General features: G+C 42.1%; 1 protein-coding gene across 3 annotated transcripts in view; it reads right to left on the reverse strand.

Annotated features, from left to right (window-relative positions):
- The window catches only part of DNAH9 (dynein axonemal heavy chain 9), a 321,088-nt gene that overhangs the window by 248,259 nt on the left and 52,095 nt on the right, over positions 1 to 20,734 (reverse strand). For 2 of the 3 annotated variants that reach the window (XM_059150226.1, XM_059150225.1), the window contains exon 1: positions 17,223 to 17,340. Coding sequence is in view for 1 of the 3 variants with exons in the window: in XM_059150223.1 (XP_059006206.1) it covers positions 17,223 to 17,647; positions 17,749 to 17,945 (622 nt within the window). In the remaining 2 variants the exon portion in view is untranslated. Of the gene's footprint in view, positions 1 to 17,222; positions 17,648 to 17,748; positions 17,946 to 20,734 lie in introns of those variants that run through there. The other variant, XM_059150223.1, reaches the window with a different exon arrangement.

Here is a 20,734-nt window from a genome sequence, read left to right on the forward strand (position 1 = left end):
ATTGGGAAATCATTTGTCTTACTGGTTACTGTGGGAGTGAAGCAACATTCAATTTTTATTTCAAAAATATTTATTGAGCATCTATTACATAAAATGAGATATATCCTATATTTGCACCCAACCATGCTTCCAGGTTCTGAGGAGAGAATGACAAATGAGAGAAACTAAGGCTCTGTACACATGAAGTATACATTCTAATGGGAAAAATACATAGGAAACAAATCAGTGAAAGAAGTTGTATAGTTTCACATGGTATTGAATGCTGTAAGGGGATGGAGACTATGGATAGTTCTATTTTCTGTGGAGTGGTCAGTGAAGGCCTTTCTACTGAGGTGATATTTGAGCAGGAATGGAATATATGAGAAGGAGTGAGCCACAGAAAGAAATGGGAGAAGAGCTTCTGAGGAATAGGGAACAGCATGAGTAAAGGCACTGAGCCTGAATTCAGTCTGATGCATTTGAGGAAAGGGAAAATGTCAGTAGGCAGAAGCATAAGAGGAATGGGGGGGGGGGCCTGGGTGGCTCAGTGGGTTAAGCCTCTGCCTTTGGCTCAGGTCATGATCTCAGGGTCCTAGGATCGAGCCACGCATCAAGCTCTCTGCTCAGCAGGGAGCCTGCTTCCTCCTCTCTCTCTGCCTGCCTCTCTGCCTCCTTGTGATCTCTGTCTGTCAAATAAATAAATAACATCTTTAAAAAAAAAAAAAAACAAAAAGAGGAACAGGGGGAAACACAGAGAAGCGGGGAGGTGAGAGAATCAACAGGGGGTAGATACCACAGGATCTTGTTTGCCAAGGTAAGGAGTCCAGATTTTATTCTAAGCATGAGCATCCTGAATAGGAGAATGGCATGATTTGACATATTTTCAAAAGATCTTTTGTTGGAGGAGGTGATGATGGTGGTGGCAGCATTGGAGGTAGGGAGACAAGAATGGAAACCAGGAGGGCCATTTGGAGACTCAAATGGTTGTCCAGGTGACAGAAGATGATGATGACGATGACTTGGGCCTGGAAGGTGGACATGAGGAATGGAAAGGTTCAAGATAATTTCACAGGTAGATACTATAAGACCCACTGATGGATTGGGGAGAGAGGTGAGGGGACAAGAGAAATCATTAACTCCTGGCAATGGAGTCAATGACAATGCCATGTAAAGATATGGGAAGAACTGAGGAATACTGGTTTTTTTGGAGGCAGAAGGTGGAAGAGGGATAAGTTTAACTTTTATTACGTGTGGGGTGCCTCACAAACACTAGTCACCTAGGGGAGGTATCTGTCAGTCAGCTAAATGGAAGTCTCGAGTTCCAGAGAGATGAGGCTAAAAACATAAATTGGGTAGTTACTGGCACATGGATCATTCTCAAAGTGTTGGTTTAGAGATCACCTGGACTAGGAATGTAGATAGTAAGTTCAGAATCGAGGTTTCAGGAATGCTAATATCTAGAAGAGATGAGCCCAGCCAGAGAGACCAGAGACCAAAAAGATGGGTCCAGTGAGACAGAAGCAAAAGCACAAAAGGTGAGGTATCCTGAAAGCCACAGGGAGAAGCTATTGGGGAAAGATGGAATAATTGGCTACACCAAATCCTGCTGAGGTGTATGAGGAAGATGAAGGTGATGATCACAGGATTCACCCACATGACTAACGCTGGCAATCTCAATGAGAGTGGTTTTGGTGGAGTGGTCTAGGAAAAGGCTAATTGTGGAGTAATTCAGAGCAGAAGCTGGAGACGTCTGTGTCTAGCTGTATGACACACACAATAATATGCATAAATAACCCTTCCACTGAGCCCATGAAAATGCTTAAACATATACTTCAACATCATTTAAAAATGTGTCACTAGGGGTACCTGGGTGGCTCAGTGGGTTAAAGCCTCTGCCTTCGGCTCGGGTCATGATCTCAGGGTCCTGGTATCGAGCCCCGCATCGGGCTCTCTACTTAGCAGGGAGCCTGCTTCCTCCTCTCTCTGCCTGCCTCTTTGCCTACTTGTGATCTCTGTCTGTCAAATGAATAAATTAAAAAAAAAAATCTAAAAAAAAAATGTGTCACTAAAGTGACACAAAGTTAAGGGACTTTGGGAGGCTGAGCCAAGCACTAAGGAGGGGTCAAAGTGATCCTTCTGTGATGGTTTCTACTGAACCTCAGAAACACTAGGCTGCTATTTTGATTGCTCGTGGGATGTGGGGAACCGGTGACTCAGCCTGGGGCCCACACGAGGTGAGGGGGCTGGTAGGAAGCTGCATGTGAAGTTATGACACCACAAGGGCGAAAAGAAGTAAATCCACTGCATGGAAAGGGCAAGTATGGAAACTTCCTGCCTTAGCCTGGGAAGCAGGTGGACCACTACACGTTGAAATGCAGGTGGTCTAGGGATGGAAGAATCCCCCGATGACAGGCAAACACAAATGGAGGACTACACTCCAGTCCTCAAAGGATTCCCACAGATGTTCACCGATTCCAAGGAATGTGATGTTTACCCTCCAAACTCACAAGATACACAAGGAAAAAAATCACCATGAGTAGGAGCCAGCAGAAGTAGTGAAATGAAACCTGCAAAGATTTCAAATGTCAGAATTCAGAATTTGGAATAGCAATATTTCATATTTTTTTTTTAAAACAAGAGTTCCTGTTTAAGTGCCTTGTCAATTGTTTGTGACCCAGGCAGCAGGAAAAAGTGCCTTCCCTGTGGTTTCTCAGATACCAATTCAAGACTGGCTGAGAAAAATAACTTCAACCTTCTGAGCACAATGTATTAGTCAAGACAGAAATGTTCTTTTCAGGAATCACCCTTCAGAAGGTTAAGTAAGCTCTTACAGTCTTAGTAGGTCTCAGCCACTGCCCCTGACCCAACTTTAAGTTGAAGTATAAAATCAGCATTGCCTGAGTCAGGAAGAGAGGCAATTTCAGAGGCTCTCCAAATATACTCAGAATCTGTGATCCTGCATGGATCTTTGCTTTCTGAGAAGGTGGATTCTGAGACGAGAAGGGGACAAAACTTACTGAAAATTATGAGTTTTGATGGCATTACTTTGTGAAGAAAAGCATAGCAAAAGCCTTTAATAAATATGTTTTAGCGATTCAAAAATGATCACACTGTGCTATGCTGATGGGCAATTCCAGGAGAAGGAAGCTAATACTTTTTGGTAGTTCTTTATATTACCTTTAATCTATGGCATGTAGAAACAAAACATTTTTAAATTGGACAAATCACAAGTTGACTTAAGATCATCCTCTAATGAACACATCCTGAGACTTAAAAAAATGAATAAATAAAGGAGAAGACTCAATATTTGAGTAAAAAACAAGAGAATACAAAAATGAACATACAAAATTATAAAATAACCAAACAGGGCACCTGGGTGGTTCTGTTGGTTAAGCATCTGCCTTTGGCTTAGGTCATGATCTCAGGTCCTGGAATTGAGTCCTGCTTTGGGAGGACTTGGCGGGGAGCCTGGCTTGGTGGGGAGCCTGCTTCTCTTTCTCCCTCTATGCTGACCCCCCACCTATGCTCTCTCACTCTCTCTCAAATAAATAAAGTCTGTTTTTTTTTTTTTTAAAAGACAGTTTATTTCTTTTTCTTTTTTAAAAGATTTTATTTATTTATTTGACAGAGAGAGATCACAGGTAGGAAGAGAGGCAGGCTCCCTGCCGAGCAGAGAGCCTGACATGGGGCTCGATCCCAGGACACTGGGATCACGACCTGAGCCAAAGGCAGAGGCTTTAACCCACTGAGCCACCCAGGCACCCCTCAAATAAATAAAGTCTTAAAAAAATAAATAAAATAACCAAATAGAAGGTCTAAAACTAGAATGTATTCACTAAAGTTTAAAGCCCAATGAATGGATTAAACAGGAGATTTAAACAAAGCTGAGCAAATCAGACAGCTGTGTGATAAAAGTAGAAAAGTTATCTAAACTGCAGTGCAGACAGACAGCTGTAAACTCTGAAAATCTGTTAAAATATGTGGAGGATGGTGAAAAAACATCTCACGTAAGTTTCCTAAGAGCTCAGAAGAAACTGACAGAATGGGCAAGAAGCAATTTCTAAGATCCTGGCTGGGAATTTTCTTAAACTGCTGAAAGACAACATGAGTTCAAGAAAACCCAACAAATTCCAGGTGGAATTAATATAAAGAAACCCTCAAGGGGGCGCCTCAGTGGTTCAGTCGGTGAACTGTCTGGCTTCAGCTCAGGTCATTAGCCAAAGATCCTGAGATCCTGGGATCCAGCTCTGTGTCAGGCTCCCTGCTCAGCAGGGAGTATGCTTCTCCCTCTCCCTCTGCCCCTCTGCTCTGTTTGCTCTGTTCGTGTGCTCTCTCTCCCTCAAAGAAATAAAATCTTTAAAAAAAAAGAAAGAAAGAAAGAAAGAAAACCTTGGGTTGCCTGGGTGGCTCAGTGGATTAAAGCCTCTGCCTTTGGCTCAGGTCATGATCCTGGGGTCCTGGGATTGAGCCCCACATTGTGCTCTCTGCTCGGCAGGGGGCCTGCTTCCTCCTCTCTCTCTGCCTGCCTCTCTGCCTACTTGTGATCTCTCTGTCAAATAAATAATTTTTTAAAAAAATCTTAAAAAAAAAAAAAACAACCTTAAGGTACTTCATATGGATACCTTCACCAAAAAGGAAATATAAAGGTTAAAATTAGCTGATTAGCTTCAGAGCAAAGACAGATTTCGACCAAACCAAACCAAAAAACAAAAATCTCCCCAACCCCAGAGTGATGGCTGACTGCTCAGAAGTAAAAATGGCAGACAAGAGACAGAGGAATAATGCGTTCAATAAACTCATAGAAAACAACTGTTATCCTTGAATTCTCCCTTCTATAAATCATTTTTTTCAAGTACAAGGGAAAAATACATGACTTTTCAGAGAAGGAAACAAAGAGTTTCACCAGTAGACTCTTAAACTAATGGAGCTTCCGATGGACATAACTTAGGGAACTAGTCTGTAATGTAGAAAGAGGCATTGGGCAAAAATTTCATAAATTTAATTGATTTTAAATAAATTTCAATAAACATTGAGTATATAAAATAAAGTGGAATTTGTAGTATTTGAATAAATAATAGAAAACAACTGAAATCACCGTGAATGAGAATATCATTTGATGTATAAATAGTTGAGATCAAACTATTCTAAACTCTTTATACTGATTATGAGGAGAGTAACAAAACTGACAAATTTATTCCTTTTAAGGATGCTTATTAAAATAGCTATGGTAACCATTAGAATAGTAGACATGGATGATGTAACATCCAAATTAGCAGAAGGGAAGATAATGGAATTAAATAAAAACAAATTAGGCACCTGGGTGGCTCAGTCATTAAGTGTCTGGCCCTGGTTCAGGTCATGATCCCAACGTCCTGGGATCAAGACCCACATCGGGCTCCCTGCACAGTGGGATGCCTCCTTCTCCCTCTCCTATTCCCCCTGCTTCTGTTCCTCTCTCACTGTGTCTCTGTCAAATAAATAAATAAAATCTTAAAAAAAGGACACAAAAAACCAAATTCAACCCAAAGGAGGCAAGAAAAGGAAGAAGAAAAAAAAAGAATCAAAAGCATATAATAAAATGGTAGCAGAATAGATATTAATGAACAAAATCTTTCAGTTAAAAGATACATATTAAGGTGAATAAAACATTCAGTTCTATGCCAATTATTAAAAAAATCTCCCCTAATATAAAGGCACAGAAAGATTAAAAGCCAAAGGATAAAATGAGAGACACCAAGCTAATATCATACAAAGGAAATTGGTTTTGTTACATTAATATAAGAGAAAACAGACTTTAATATAAGAAATATAGCTAGTAATAAAGAAGATTTTTATGTGTGGCTGAAAGTTTAATTTTCCAGGAAGATATAAAAAGTCAAACTCTGTATGCTCATAGAACATAATCTTAAAATACATGAAGCAAAAAGGGACAGAATTACAAGGTGAAATTGACAACCTACATTCAAAGTGCAAGGTTTTGTTTTTTTTGTTGTTTTTTAAGTTTTTTTTATTTTAAGTAGGCTCTACACCTAGCATGGAGCCCAACATAGGGCTTGAACTCATGACACTGAGATCAAGACCTGAGCTGAGATCAAGAGTCAGAAACTTAAGTGACTGAGCCACCAAGGTGCCCCAGAGTGGAAGATTTTTAATACAACTATTTCAATAATTAATCAACTAAGCAGACAAAAAAAAAAAAAAAAAAAAGGCAGTGAGGATATAGTGGATTTGAATAAAATAATTAACAAGTTTGATCAAATAGTCCTACACAGAGCATTCCTCCCTCCCCAGCAGTTACAGAATTACACATTCTCTTCAAATGTGCACAGAACATTTATAAAAATTGACCATAATGTAGAGTTTAAAGCAAACTTCAATAAATTTCAGGAGCTTATTATCTATATCACCTTCTCTGACCACAATGCAATTGTTAAAAATCCATAACAAAATACAACTGGAAGGGTGTCCCAGGAAGATGGCAGAGTAGGAGAACCCTAGGCTCACCTCATCCCATGGATAGAACTAGATGACACTCACATCAGAAACCACCTGAAGACTGGTAGAATAAACCCCACAATTAAATGTAGAGAAGAGGCCACATCAAAGAGGGCAGGAAGGGTGGAGACAAGGTCAGAACTAAATGAACTTGCCCAAGCAGCCTTGGGAGAGAGGCATCTGGGGGCACTCAGGGAGTCCACATGGGAAAGTGAATCTCCATAACATTTGTCTTTGAAAACCAGAGGGGTTGAATGTTGGTAAGTTCTTATAACCAGTGGGACTCAAAACCTGGAATTTAAAAAAATCTGTAGGCTTGGCTCTGGGAGAGCAGGGCAGCCAAGGGGAAACTGAATCCCTGCCCTTAAAGAGACGGCACAACAAAAAGCCCATGGAGATAGAGCAGAGAAGCAGTTCTTTGAAAGGTTCCTGGGGCATACAGGAAGGAGAGTTATGTACTAATCTCAGAGCATGTTCTAGAGACACAGAAATTTCTGGGGAACTCATTCAGGAATAAAGGAACTGGCAGGTGCCATTTCCCTCTCCTGTCTCCCAGCATAAACACATGGGCACCTGCAGACTCACTACTTAATGTGCCAGCACAGCTGCCCCACCCCCATGTTGTACCTCCCACAATCCCTCCCTTCGGACAGCCCTCCTCACTATGGGCACTGCAGAGCCTCTCCTACAGAGGAAAGGCAGGGTGTAAAACTTGCTAGCAGGGCTGCCCCAATGCACCACCCCCACCATGCTGTGCTTTGGCTACTGCCCTCTCTAATATGCTCTTGGGCATGGCCCATACAAGGTAATGCCACAGACCTGGCAGTATGCAAGCAGCCCTTAGAGTAGCCAGCATACTCCAATCTGGGGAAGAAAACAGCAATCCAGATCCAGAAGGCACAAAGATCTGCCAACAAAATCAACCCAAGGAAGTTGGGTTAGACACGTAGCAAAAAGTAGTGATAAAGAGAGAATTTTAAAGGCAGCAAGAGAAAAGAAAGCAGTTACATACAAGGGAAACCTCATAAGGCTACAAGTGGATTTTTCTGCAGAAACTTTTCAGGCCAGAAGGGAGTAGAATGATGCCCTTAAAGTGTTGAAAGGAAAAAATCTGCAGGCAAGAATACTCTATTCAGCAAGGCTGACGTTCAGAATAGAAGGAGAAAGAAAGAGTTTCTAAAAAAGCCCCAAACATTTAAAGGAATTCAAGACCACTTAAAGGAATTCATGACTAAACTGGCCCTGCAAGAAATGGTAAAGGGGACTCTGAGTGGAAAGGAAAGACTATAAGAAGGACTAAGGAAATTAGGAAGCACAGACACAGCAATAGTAAGTGTATCTGTAAAAATCAGTCTAGGGACTCACAATTAAAGGGATGTGAAGTATGACACCATATACCTAAAATGTGGAGGGGAGAGGATTAAAGACTGGGTTCATAATTAAGTGACCATCATCTTAATACAGACTGCCATATGCAAATGATGTTACATACAAACCTAATGATAACCATAAATCAAAAATCAGTAATAGATATGTAAAAAACGAAAAGAAAGGAATCCAAGTATATCATTAAGGAAAGCCCACTTATCATGAGAAGAGGAAAAGAAAAGAAAAAAGAACTACCAAAAAACCCCCATAAAACAAGTAACAAAATGGCAATACATACATACCTATCAATAATTACTTTCATATAAAAGGACTAAATGCCCCAATCAAAAGGCACAGGGTGACAGAAAGGATAAAAAGACAAGACCCATCTGTATCCTGCCTCCAGTGGACTCATTTCAGACCTAAAGACACATGCACATTGAAAGTGAAGGGATAAGTAACCTCTTTGACCTTGGCTGCAGCAACTTCTTTCTAGACACATTTCCAAAGGCAAGGGAAACAAAGGCAAGAATGAACTACTGGGACTTCATCAAGATCAAAAGCTTTTGCACAGCAAAGGAAACAATCCACAAAACCAAAGGACAACTGACAGAATGGGAGAAAATATTTGTAAATGACATCAAATAAAGGGCTAGTATTCAAAATCTTTAAAGAACTTATCAAACTCAACACCCAAAGAGCAAATAATCCAATCAAGAAATGGACGGAAGACATGAACAGACATTTCTGCAAAGAAGACATCCAGATGGCCAACAGACACATGAAAAAGTGCTCCACATCACTGGGCATCAGGGAAATACAAATCAAAACCACAATGAGATACCACCTCACACCAGTCAGAATGGCTAAAATTAACAACTAAAGAAATGACGGATGTTGGTGAGGATGCAGAGAAAGGGGAACCCTCCTACACTATTGGTGGGAATGCAAGCTGGAACAGCCACTCTAGAAAACACAATGGAGGGTCCTCAAAAATTTGAGAATAGAGCTACCCTAGACCCAGCAATTGCACTACTGGTATTTATCCTAAAGATAAAAATGTAGTGATCCGAAGGTTTACAGCTGCACCCCAAGGTTTATAGCAGCAACATCTACAATAGTCAAACTATGGAAAGAGCCCAGATGTCCACTGACAGATGAATGGATAAAGAAGATGGGAGATATATATATGATGGAATATTACAGAGCCATCAAAAAATATGAAATCTTGCTATCTTCAATGACATGGATGGAACTAGAGGGTATTCTGCTAAGCGAAATAAGTCAATCAAAGAAAGACAATTATCATATGATCTCACTGATATGTAGAATTAACGAAACAAGGCAGAGGATCATAGGGGAAGAGAGGAATAAACTTAACTGAGGGGGTAAATAACTTATACTCTGCAAACTCTAAAACACTAATGAAATAAATTGAAGATGACACAGACAAATGGAAAGATATTACGTGGTCATGAATTGGAAGAACAAACATTGTTAAAATGCCCGTACTACCCAAAGCAATCTATAGACTTATTGCAATCCCTATCAAAACACCATCTGCATTTTTCACAGAACTGGAACAAACGATCCTCCAATTTGTATGGAACCACAAAAGCACCTAAATAAAGCCAAAACAAACAGGAAAACAAAACAAAACAAAACTGAAAGTGTCACAATCCCAGGATTCAAAATATAATACAAAGCTGTAGTAATCAAAACAGTATAGTACTGGCACAAAAACAGACAAATAGGTCAATGGAACAGGATAGAAAGTCTCATAACAAACCCAAGATTATATGGTCAATTAATCTTTGACAAAAGAGGCAAGAACATGCAATGGGGAAAAGTTTCTTCAACGAATGGTACTGGGAAAACTGGCAGCTCTATGCAAAAGCTCTATGCAAAAGAATGAAACTAGACCACACAACACACAAAAATAAACTAAAAATGGAGACCCAAATGTGAGACCAGAAACGATAAAAATCCTAGAAGAGAGCATAAGTGGTACTTTCTCTGACACTGGCCATAGCAACACCATAGCAACATATCTTTCTAGATATGTCTACTGAGGCACAGAAAACAAAAACAAACATCAACTGTTGGACTACATAAAAATAAAAAGCTTCTGCACAGAGAAGGGATCAACAAAACTAAAAGACAACCTATTGAATGGAAAAAGATATTTGCAAAGGACATATCCAATAAAGGGTTCATATCTAAAATATACAAAGAACTCAATACCCCCAAAACAAATAATCCCATTAAATAATAATCCCATTAAAAAACAGGCAGAAGAACTACTGGGTATTTACCCCAAAGATCAGATTTTGTGGAAAGAAGGGCCATTTGTATCCCAATGTTCATAGCAGCAATGGCCACAGTCACCAAACTGTGGAAAGAACCAGGATGCCCTTCAATGGATGAATGGGTAAAGAAGATGTGGTCCATATATACTATGGAGTATTATGCCTCCATCAGAAAGGATGAATACCCAACTTTTGTATCAATATGGATGGGACTGGAGGAGATTATGCTGAGTGAAATAAGTCAAGCAGAGAGAGTCAATTATCATATGATTTTGCTTATTTGTGGACCATAAAGAGTAACATGGAGGACATGGGGAGATGGAGAGAATGGAGTTGGGGGAAATTGGAGGAAGGAGACGAACCATGAGAGACTGTGGACTTTGAGAAACAATCTATGGGTTTTGGAGGGGAGGGGTAGGAGATTGGGTGAGCCTGGTGGTGGGTATTATAGAGGTCATGTATTACATGGAGCACTGGTGGTGCATAAACAATGAATTCTGGAACACTGAAAAGAAATTTAAAAAATAAATAAAAATTTTAAAACAATGGGCAGAAGACATGAATAGACATTTCTGCAGAGAAGACATACAGATGGCATATGAAAAGGTGCTAGGCATCACTCAGCATCGGGAAAATATCAATCAAAACTACAATGAGACATCACCTCACTTGTTGGGATGGCTAAAATCAACAATACAGGAAACAGCAGGTGTTGGTGAGAATGTGGAGAAAGGGGAAACCTCACATTGTTGGTAGGAACGCGAACTGTAGAAAACAGTACGGAAGTTCCTCAAACACTCAAAAATAGTGTTTTTGAGTGATCACCCTGTGATCCAGTAATTGCACTACTGGGTATTTACCCCCAAAATACAAAATACTAATTTGAAAGCCTATATGCCGCCCTACATTTATGGCAACATTATATACAGTAGCCAAACTATGGAAGCAGCCAAGTGTCCATCGACAGACGAATGGATAAAAAAGATGTGGTCTATATACAGAATGGATTATTAGTCATAAAAAAGAATGAAACCTCACCATTTGCAACAACATGGATATGGAGCTAGGTAACATAATGCTAAGCAAAACAGGTCAATGAGAGAAAGACAAATTCCACTCATATGTGGAATTTAAGAAACAAAACAAACGAATTAAGGAAAGCAAAGAGGCAAAACAAGAAACTGACTCTTAACTAGGGAGAACCCATTGATGGTCACCAGATTGGAAGTTGGTGGGGGATGGGTGAAACAGGAGAGGAGGATTAGAGAGCACACTTGTCGTGACGGACACTAATACACAGAATTGTCAAATCCCTCAATCGTACACATGAAACTAATATAACACTGTTTGTTAACTACACTGGAATTAAAGCTAAAATCTTAAAAGTAAAATCACTCAAAACACCCTATGTTTGGAAATACTTTTCTTTTTAAGGATTTTATTTATTTATTTTTTTGACAGAGAGAGAGAGAGAGAGAGAGAGAGAAAGAAAGGGAACACAAGCAGGGGCAGTGGGAGAGGGAGAAGCAGGCTCCCCGCTGTGCAGACAGCTTGATGTGAGGCTCGATCCCAAAACCCTGGAATCATGACCTGAGCCAAAGGCAGACGCTTAACCCACTCAGCCACCCAGATGCCCCTGGAAATATTAAACATATATGAACAAATCATCATGGGTATTAAAAATACTTAGAACTAAATTATAATGGAAATATCACATTCTAAGGTTGTAAGATGTAGGAAAATTGTACTGAGAAAGGAATTCATAAGTGTTATTGTTACATTAACAAAAATGGCTCAAAGTGAAGGAGCAAAGTATTCACTTTAACTTATCCAAGAGGAAAAAAATAAATACAAAGGAACAGATGGACATAATAAACATAAAAGAATAAATTTTTGAAATAGAAATTAAATTATAATAAAGAGGATCAATAAGTTTATAAGATAGCTCTTTGCAAATTCTGGCAAGATTAATCAAAGTAGTCAGAAAGCGCAAGTAGAAATGAATAGAAATGAGAAGAGGGACATAATCATAGATTCTGGGGAGAGTAAACAGATTAAGAGAATATTATGAATGTTATGACAATAACTTAAAGATTTACATGAAGTGGCTATATTCCTATAGAACGGTGACTTAATAAGGAATAGGAAACCTTAATATCCCTATAACCGTTAGAGAAATTATAGGTAAACATCTCATCAGAAAGAAAATACTGAGCCCAGATGTTCAATAGGAGATTTAAATCAAATCTTCAAGGATCAGAGAGTTCTAATCTTACACTAACTCTTCCAGAGAATAAACAGGAAGGATTACTTCCTAACTCATTTTATGAAACTAACAAAACCACAGAGCAAGTTGAGATGAAAGGAAGAGACAAGGCCAATCTCACTCTCAAACAGAGACACATCAACAATAACCAATATATTTGCAAACAAAATCAATCAGTGGATATATTGGAAAAGATAATACTTTGTGTTGGGATTTTGGGCTTTTCTCAGTAAACCCCAGGTGACTTAATACTAGAAACCAGTATATTCACCACTTTAACATTTCGATGGAAAAAAACCAGAATTCTCTTAACGGAGTTAGAAAAAGCACTTCATAAAATGTTATCTCCATTTATGTTAAATCCCCTTAACAAATTAGGAATAGAAGGGAATTTCTTTAGGGGCCCCTGGTTGGCTCTGTTGGGAGAGCATGTGACTCTTGATCTTGGGGGTTGTGAGCTCAAGCCCCACACTGATTATGGAGATTACTAAAAATAAAAAATAAACTTAAAAAAAAATAAAGGAACTTCTTTAATTCCATAAATAGAATCCACAAAAACCCATAGCAAGAGGCGCCTGGGTGACTCAGTTGGTTAAGCATCTAACTTCAGATTTCGGTTCAGGTCATGATCTCAGTGTTATTGGGTCGAGCCCCACACTGGGCTCCATGCTCAGGGTAGACTCTGCTTGTCCCTCTCCTTTTGCTCCTTTCTCTGCTTGCTTTCTCTCTCTCTCTCTCTCTCAAATAAATATATAAAATATTAAAAAAAAAAAACGCAACAAAAAACCTCACAGCAAATGTTATACTTAGTGGTGAAATGTTATAGTATTCCCCTTTAAGATCGGACAAGATAAGGGTACCTGTCATTATCACTTTATTCAACAATAAACCTCAAGTCCTAGCCAGTGTGGCAAGAACAAAATAGTGATAAAAATGTATTAAAAATAAAAACACTGAGAAGGAAGAAATAAAACTATCATAAATTTGTAGATGATGACTATGTTAACAGCAAATCCAAAAGAGTGCACTGCTAACTTACTGCAATTAATAAGTTAATTTAGCGGAGATGGTTGATACAAAATCAATAGACAGAAATCAATTCCATTTCCACAGAAAATACGATTTTTAAAATATCGTTTGTACCAGGAGCCCGAAATTAAAATACCTAGGAATGAATCTTAAAGTCATGAGACTTATTTTAAAGGTAATGATTACAAAATGTCATTGAAAGACATTAAAGGCATACAGAAATGGAAAGATGACGTGTTCTTGGGCAGGAACACTCTGTGAAGAAGGACGACCATTGTCCTCAAATCAAACAATAGTCACTGCAAATATAATCAAAATCCCAACACATTTCCTCTCCTACAAATGGATTTTTATCAATTTTCATGGAATAGCCAGAGCCAAGAATCCTGGAGACAGTCTTAATGACAATGAACAAGGCAGGGACTTGCCCTGCTAGATACTGAGATTTAGGACAAAACTAGAGCAATTAGGACTTTGTCATACAAGGCAAGAGCAGACAAGGAGCTATGGAATGAGAAATATAAAACCACAAACCTTTTAGGAAAGGGCATAGGAGAGCATCACTAGGATCTCAGGGTGAAAGGGATTTATGTAACAAGACAAAAGGATGCAGTGTTGGAAAAAAGATGAACTCCTTGGGCTATGTGATGAGGCAAACATACTGTAAAGGTGGTGGGAAGTCAGGCCACTCAAAGGGCGACTGCATTTGCAATATATACAATTAGCATAGGATTACACCCAGTATATATCAAATATCAAAAAGAAAAGATTCTAATTATCACACATGAAAAAATAGAGTCCGCACAGAAGTGGGCAAGAGCTCCATACGGGCAAAGAAGGGGAAGCATGAAACTGACCACAAACATACAAAGATGAGCCACTTTCTTCATGATCACAGGAATGCCAAATATGGACTACACACTGACAGCACTGGGAGGCACTGAGGACAAGAACTCTGTGCCTTTATCCTATTACCTCTACCAGCAGATCCTATGAAGCCGTACCTGCTTGAGGCACCTGGCCACTGCCATCACTGTATCCTGTATCAGCCGTGTACTCTGAGGTCTTACCCACCCTAGAGGGACTTCCTCTTTTCCCAGACCTGGCGGACCAGTTCCTAGAGGAGCTAAAAGTGATTTGCCTTCGAGCATGCCTCTCCTATACAAACCAATCAAACAGGAGTCCATCCGTGTCTCCAACCACCTCCTCCATCTGGCTATCACACTCCAGACCACTACATACCTACCTTAATAACTCCAGGATCAGGAACCAAAAAACTAGACAGTGGCCCTCTGATCCCAGAGCCTGCTGAGATCACTCAAAAGGGCCCATTCTCATCCCGCTGATCCTATCTTAATGATTTTTTTCCCCACGGAAAGCACAATAAAGTCTCCTGCCCCTGTTTTCCCATCATTGCCTCGGCCTGATCGACCCTAGTGCCACCCTGTGTGGCCCCATAGAACATAGTGTGTCTTGTCATCTTAGAATCTGAGTATAACCAACTACCTTTCCAATGGCAGTCATTTCCCATTGAGTCTCTTGGCTGGCCCGGCCACACATAAATAATAATAGGACCTACAATTTGAAACACGCCTCCATGTCCTTAGAAGGCCAGACCTACCATTGAGGAGGGACTATGAAACAGCTACACTCAGAGACATCTCTGTTTCTACCCCACCTCTTCCCAGTGTTTTCCTTTCTTGTCTCTCAGTTCCTCAGTGAGCTGCAGTTCTTGTGAATTTTGGGAAACTGGGCTCTTCTTTTTTATTCTTTTTATTTATTCTTTAAATTATTGTGTTATGTTAGTCACCATACAGTACATCATTAGTTTTTGATATAGTGTTCCATGATTCATTGTGTAGAACACCCAGTGCCCCATGTAATTCGTGCCCTCCTTAATACCCGTCACCAGGCTCACCCACCCCCTACCACCCTCCCTTCTAAAACCCTCCTTTTGTTTCCCGGAGTCCATAGTCTCTCAAGGTTCCTCTCCCCTCCAATTTCTCCCCCTTCACTTTTCTCTTCTCCTAATATCCTCCATGCTATTCCTCATGGTTCACAAATAAGTGAAACCATGATAATTGACTTTGTCTGCTTGATTTATTTCACTCAGCATAATCTCCTCTGGTCCCATCCCTGTTGATGCAAAAGTTGGGTATTCATCCCTTCTGATGGCTGAGTAATATTCCATTGTGTATATGGACCCCATCTTTATCCATTCATCTGTTGAAGGGTATCTCGGCTCCTTCCAGTCTGGCGATTGTGGACATTGCTGCTATGAACATTGGGGTGCATATGGCCCTTTTCACTACATCTGTATCTTTGAGGTAAATTCCTAGTAGTGCTATTGCCATTTCACAAGGTGGATCTATTTTTGATATTTCGAGGAACCGCCACACTGTTTTCCAGAGTGGCTGCACCAATTTGGATTTCCACCAACAGTGTAAGAGGGTTCCCCTTTCTCCACAACTTCTCCAAAATATATTGTTCCTTGCCTTGTTGATTTTTGCCATTCTATCTGGTGTAATGTGGTATCTCAATGTTGTTTTGATTTGAATTTCCCTGATGACTGATATCCAAGATCTATAAAGAACTTCTCAAACTCAACACCCAGAAAACAGATAATCAAGTCAGAAAATGGGCAGAATATGTGAACAGACACTTCTCCAAAGAAGACATACAAATGGCTAACAGACACATGAAACTGGGCTCTTCTTAAAGAACACTGGGGAGTGGTGCCTGGGTGGCTCAGTGGGTTAAAGCCTCTGCCTTCGGCTCAGGTCATGATCCCAGGGTCTTGGGATCGAGCCCCGCAACCGGCTCTCTGTTCAGCAGGGTATCTGCCTCCTCCTCTCTCTCTCTGCCTTCCTCTCTGCCTACTTGTAATTTCTCTCTCTGTGAAATAAAATAAAATAAAATAAAAAGAACACTGGGGAAATCCACTTAAACCATCTCACAATGCTCTCTTGCAGTTTCCTAGAGCAGGAGGACCATCACCCTTGCAAATTCTCTTATTTGCAAATAGACCCATCCTTGATAGGGAGACCATTTCCTTTCTGCTCCCAGGGCTAGATCAGTGAACAAGGCAGCAGTAGCATTAAGCAAGACTACCCCAAACTCAAGGAAGGGGTCAGGTTGGCTTTCCTGGGGCCACAGCTGACACCCAAAGCAGGAGGGCTGCACAGAAGGGCTGTGCCTTCCCCCCCACACCTGCTGCCACAGGCTTCTGACTGGGGTGGTAGCTGAGCTTCTAATGGTGGCAGATATGCAAGTGCTGGATAGTTGAAGTGCTCAGGGGAACAGACCATGGCAGATCCAGTCTGTCCCATGGCTAGGATAGCACAGACAGGCATCGGGGGGTGTGGGGACTCAGTGACTTGCCCTTGGTACAGCTGGATAATCTGAGACAAGAAGCAAGGGGTAGAAATAAAGTCTAGGAGGCCCATGAGACCCCCTCTGTTTTCCAGGCTTAAAGAGATTTCTCAGTTAGGGTGGCAAAGGGAGCTCGGAGCTCTATTATCACCTAGAACATTATTTACCACTTCCTGAGTGCTTTGCACACACGGGGCACCAAATGGAAAATAACAGAAAAGGAGGCCTCATCTGGTGAACCGAGGTAAGGGCAGAACCAAAGCCATCACCGGTAACCAAGGGCCTGGAACCTCAACCAGTTGTTTTCATTTTTGATTGAACCAATGAAGCCATTGGGGAGAAATGAAAACCAGGGTGTCCCCCACAGCCTGGGAGGCTGGAGGAAACCAGAACAGCGGTAGTACCTGTTGGTGACAAAGTCAACGAGATGCTGTTTGAACATGAGGCTCCACCTCTTGATGACATTGAGCAGGGTTGCTTTCAGGGGTCGGAGGTCAATTTTCATCCAGCCATCAAACACCTTGATGGGCTCCAGCCTGCACACCTCTTCATAGAGGTTTTCATAGGAGTCAATCTGGGCCTTAAACTGATGCAGAAGAGGAGGGTTCTCCGGAATGCCGTCTTCTGCATGGGCTTCCATCTCCTCGGGGGTGAGGACACGCCCATACAGCAGAAACTGGCTCAGAGTCTCCCCCCGGTCCTCCACGTACAGGTAGGAGTACTGGCTGAAGGCGTTACGATAGTTGCAGCAGAGGGCCAGCACGCTCTGCACCCTGTCCAGGAGCGCATTCCTCATTCTCACCAAGGGGGCCATGCCCTCCATGTCCGCCTGGGGGAGGGGCGAGGCAACAGCAGGGGGTTAGGCCTAGCCTTTTCCAGAAGTCTGCAGATTAGGCTGGCAGCCGGTGGGAGGGGCTTGCTAGTTAGTACCTGGTAGTGGGGAGAGCCATTCTGGGGGGAAAGCCGGGGCACGAGGGACGATATTCCAAAAATGCTGGTGACCAGACCCTCAACAGCATCATAGAAACCGCCCTTCACCCCGTACTCCAAGGACGGAGAGAAAACTAATTCCGGTATGGCTAAGCTCAGCTGGGCTTCAAATATCGGGGTGAGGCCTGCCTTATTTTCTGAAAAACAAGGAAAGCATGCTCACACAAAAACGAGAATGGTTAAAATGGGCACAGGGCAGTACCTGTTTTTAAGATGCTCTGAATATTTCTTTCCTTGCTCTAAGCTATTTGGGCAGAGGAAAATGGAAATGTAAAATTTGCTAACTCCTCCCCCCGCCCAAGAAAAGGTGAGGGTAACAGTCTTGCAGTGTTTACCAACAGGGGAACCAATGACATTTTGAATAGGCCAATTCTTGCGCTGGGCTGTGCTGGGCATTGTAGGACATTTACCCTCCTGTCCTTGGAGGGCACGTCCCAGGGACTGGACAACCCAAGCCAGTCCCTTTCCACATTCCCAAATGCCTAGGTTGGGGGAACGACGGGGCGGAGGTGAGGGGATGTGGAATGGCCTCTAGTTGAGAACAAGTTGATTATGCAAAGCTCATTTCTCCAAAGCAGCTGATTTCCCTCTAGGCACACCCCATGCAATTCCACAGGTAGCCACTAGGTGCGCTGTGACACGCTTTGGCAGGAAAAAACAGGTTACCACCCTCTCTGTTCTGATCTTTTTCTGTGAAAACCGAACCTCTTTCAATTCTGTGGTCCCAGAGTCGTAAAAAATTTAAAAACAGTATAAATAATTAACAGGTCCCTGATTACTTGCTAGACTAACTTGCCTTGCTAAATTTAAATCAAAATATAACAGGGAGCGAAATGTTGCAAGGACAAGATGAGGTGCTTAAACTTTTATTAATAACCGCTTACATTCGTAGGTCTCTCTCCTTGACTGTGGAAATATTTGGGAGACCATGATGTGCTGGATGCTGTAGGTGGTGGAAACCCCCGGGAATCCATTACCCCTCTCCCCCCAGAAGCAGAGGGAAGAGTGGGCACGTGTGGCTGCCTTTCCCAGCCCTGCCTGCGGTCACGTTGACAAGAGGGTTAGCTCATTGTTGGCATGTGGGGAAGAGCAATGGTTGCCACTTCTGTGGCTGTGGCCCTGGAGACAGCACGGGAGCCGTCTCCACACTCTTCCCCGCTCATGGACAAGAGCCAGGCTGTGGTGGTGACCCAGCTCAACCAAAGAAATGAAGGCAAGGTCCTTGAACGTGTGGAACCACAGCACGGTGGGAACCAATCCACTAACCAGAAGCACTCCCCTTAATCTAGAACTTAGGGGCTAGACCTCTTGGTCCTGGAAGCTACAATATTGATGGGGCTCTGGCTACCACGGCTTCATCATTCACCCCAGCTAAAGCCACAGTGGGAGACTCAAAGCTCTATAAGACCAAGGCCTTGCCTTCAAAATTGTGGGGCTGATCAATTTGCATTCCTGGATTCAGGAGTGTCTCATCAAAAGCATATATGGAGGGAATGCACAGAAATTACACTATCCTGGAAGAGTTGTTTTTTTTTAATACCTATGATTTGCATATGTACTCATGATATATTCTGCGTTACTATATGCATGAGATACTGACAATTTTAATAGATCGGGTTATATACAATTTATAGGATGCAAAAGACTCATGAGGTCATTTTGACTCCAGAGATTTCTGTCCCGTGTGCTGCTGTGAGAACTTAATCCTAAGGTTCGATGCAATGACATCATCATGACCATACAAGTCAGATTATCTTGGTGGTTCCACCAACTTCGTACAAGTCAGTCACTTTAGGGGTTAAGAGGGGGAAGAGCACTTCTGGACAGAGTGGGTAGCATTGGACCTAGGCAAGGTTTGCATTTTAAGAGGTGACAGGGAATCCAGCCCAAGCCGTGGAAATGGTGCTGGGCTCACCGAGCACAAGAAGGTGGAAACACTGAAGGAGGGCTGGAAGGATAGAGCAGTCCAGCCGGGCTATGCAAAGGGTCACAGTGCTTTTCTTCTTCTCAGAAGCTACCCTTCCTAGGTTCCTTCTCCTCCCCGCTTAGAGAACCAGTCCCTTCAAAATTTCATCTAGAATTCCTTGACTCCAGCACCTGCCAAGTCCAGCTCCTGCCCATTCTATATCATGAAGAAAGTACCTTTCTCCTTTCCGCCAGTTCCATGGAGAGAAAGTCACTTTGGCAATCTTGAAGGACCACACCATGCCCTCTCCATCCTCTTGCTCCCCCACCGGACAGCTCAGATTGGGAGAGCTGGATAGGCATCAGTCGAGCATGGAGTCACTATGTTTAGGAAATATTTCCCATGCAGTGCCTGTGCCAAGTGTGCCAGGGCAACTTCTAGAATCTTCTAGAGGATGGCTGAGGCCCTGTGAACCTCCAGTGCTAGATGAGGTTTGGTTGGTCCACTAAGGTGAACACTGTTGGTCCCTAGGAGCCAGTTCTCCAGTCTCAGTGGCTCTGCTCCATGCCCCACTGGCTACTTGCCCCCAGGCTCTAGAAGGTGATCCCCCCGCCACCATGCTGACTCTTCTGGAGCCTGTTTCTTGCTGCCCCATATCCTTTTGTGGAGCACCTTGCAGACAAAGAGCATGTCTCTGATCTCAGCCACTCCACCTACTAAGACCACTGGAGGTTTGCCCATCTTCGCTACACCCAGAGCTGGCCTTGCTTCCCTTTGTATCCTCAGCCCAGTACCCTCATGCCCTCTTATTTGGGCTGGGTGGGTATCTGGACATGGATCGTGACCTACCCATCTTACCACTGGATTCTCTTTCTTTCCCTGGGTTGGACTTGACACCTTAAACTCTCTTAAACGCCTTCATTCTCTGGCTTCAAACTATTCACCTCAGCCTTTCCATTCTGACAACTTTGCCAATGGGACCCTTACACCAAGCTCCTCAGAATCTACTAGAACACGAAG

This window comes from Mustela lutreola, chromosome 15 (genome assembly GCF_030435805.1).
Source record: "Mustela lutreola isolate mMusLut2 chromosome 15, mMusLut2.pri, whole genome shotgun sequence".
In the NCBI taxonomy this organism is placed as follows: Eukaryota; Metazoa; Chordata; class Mammalia; order Carnivora; family Mustelidae; genus Mustela; species Mustela lutreola.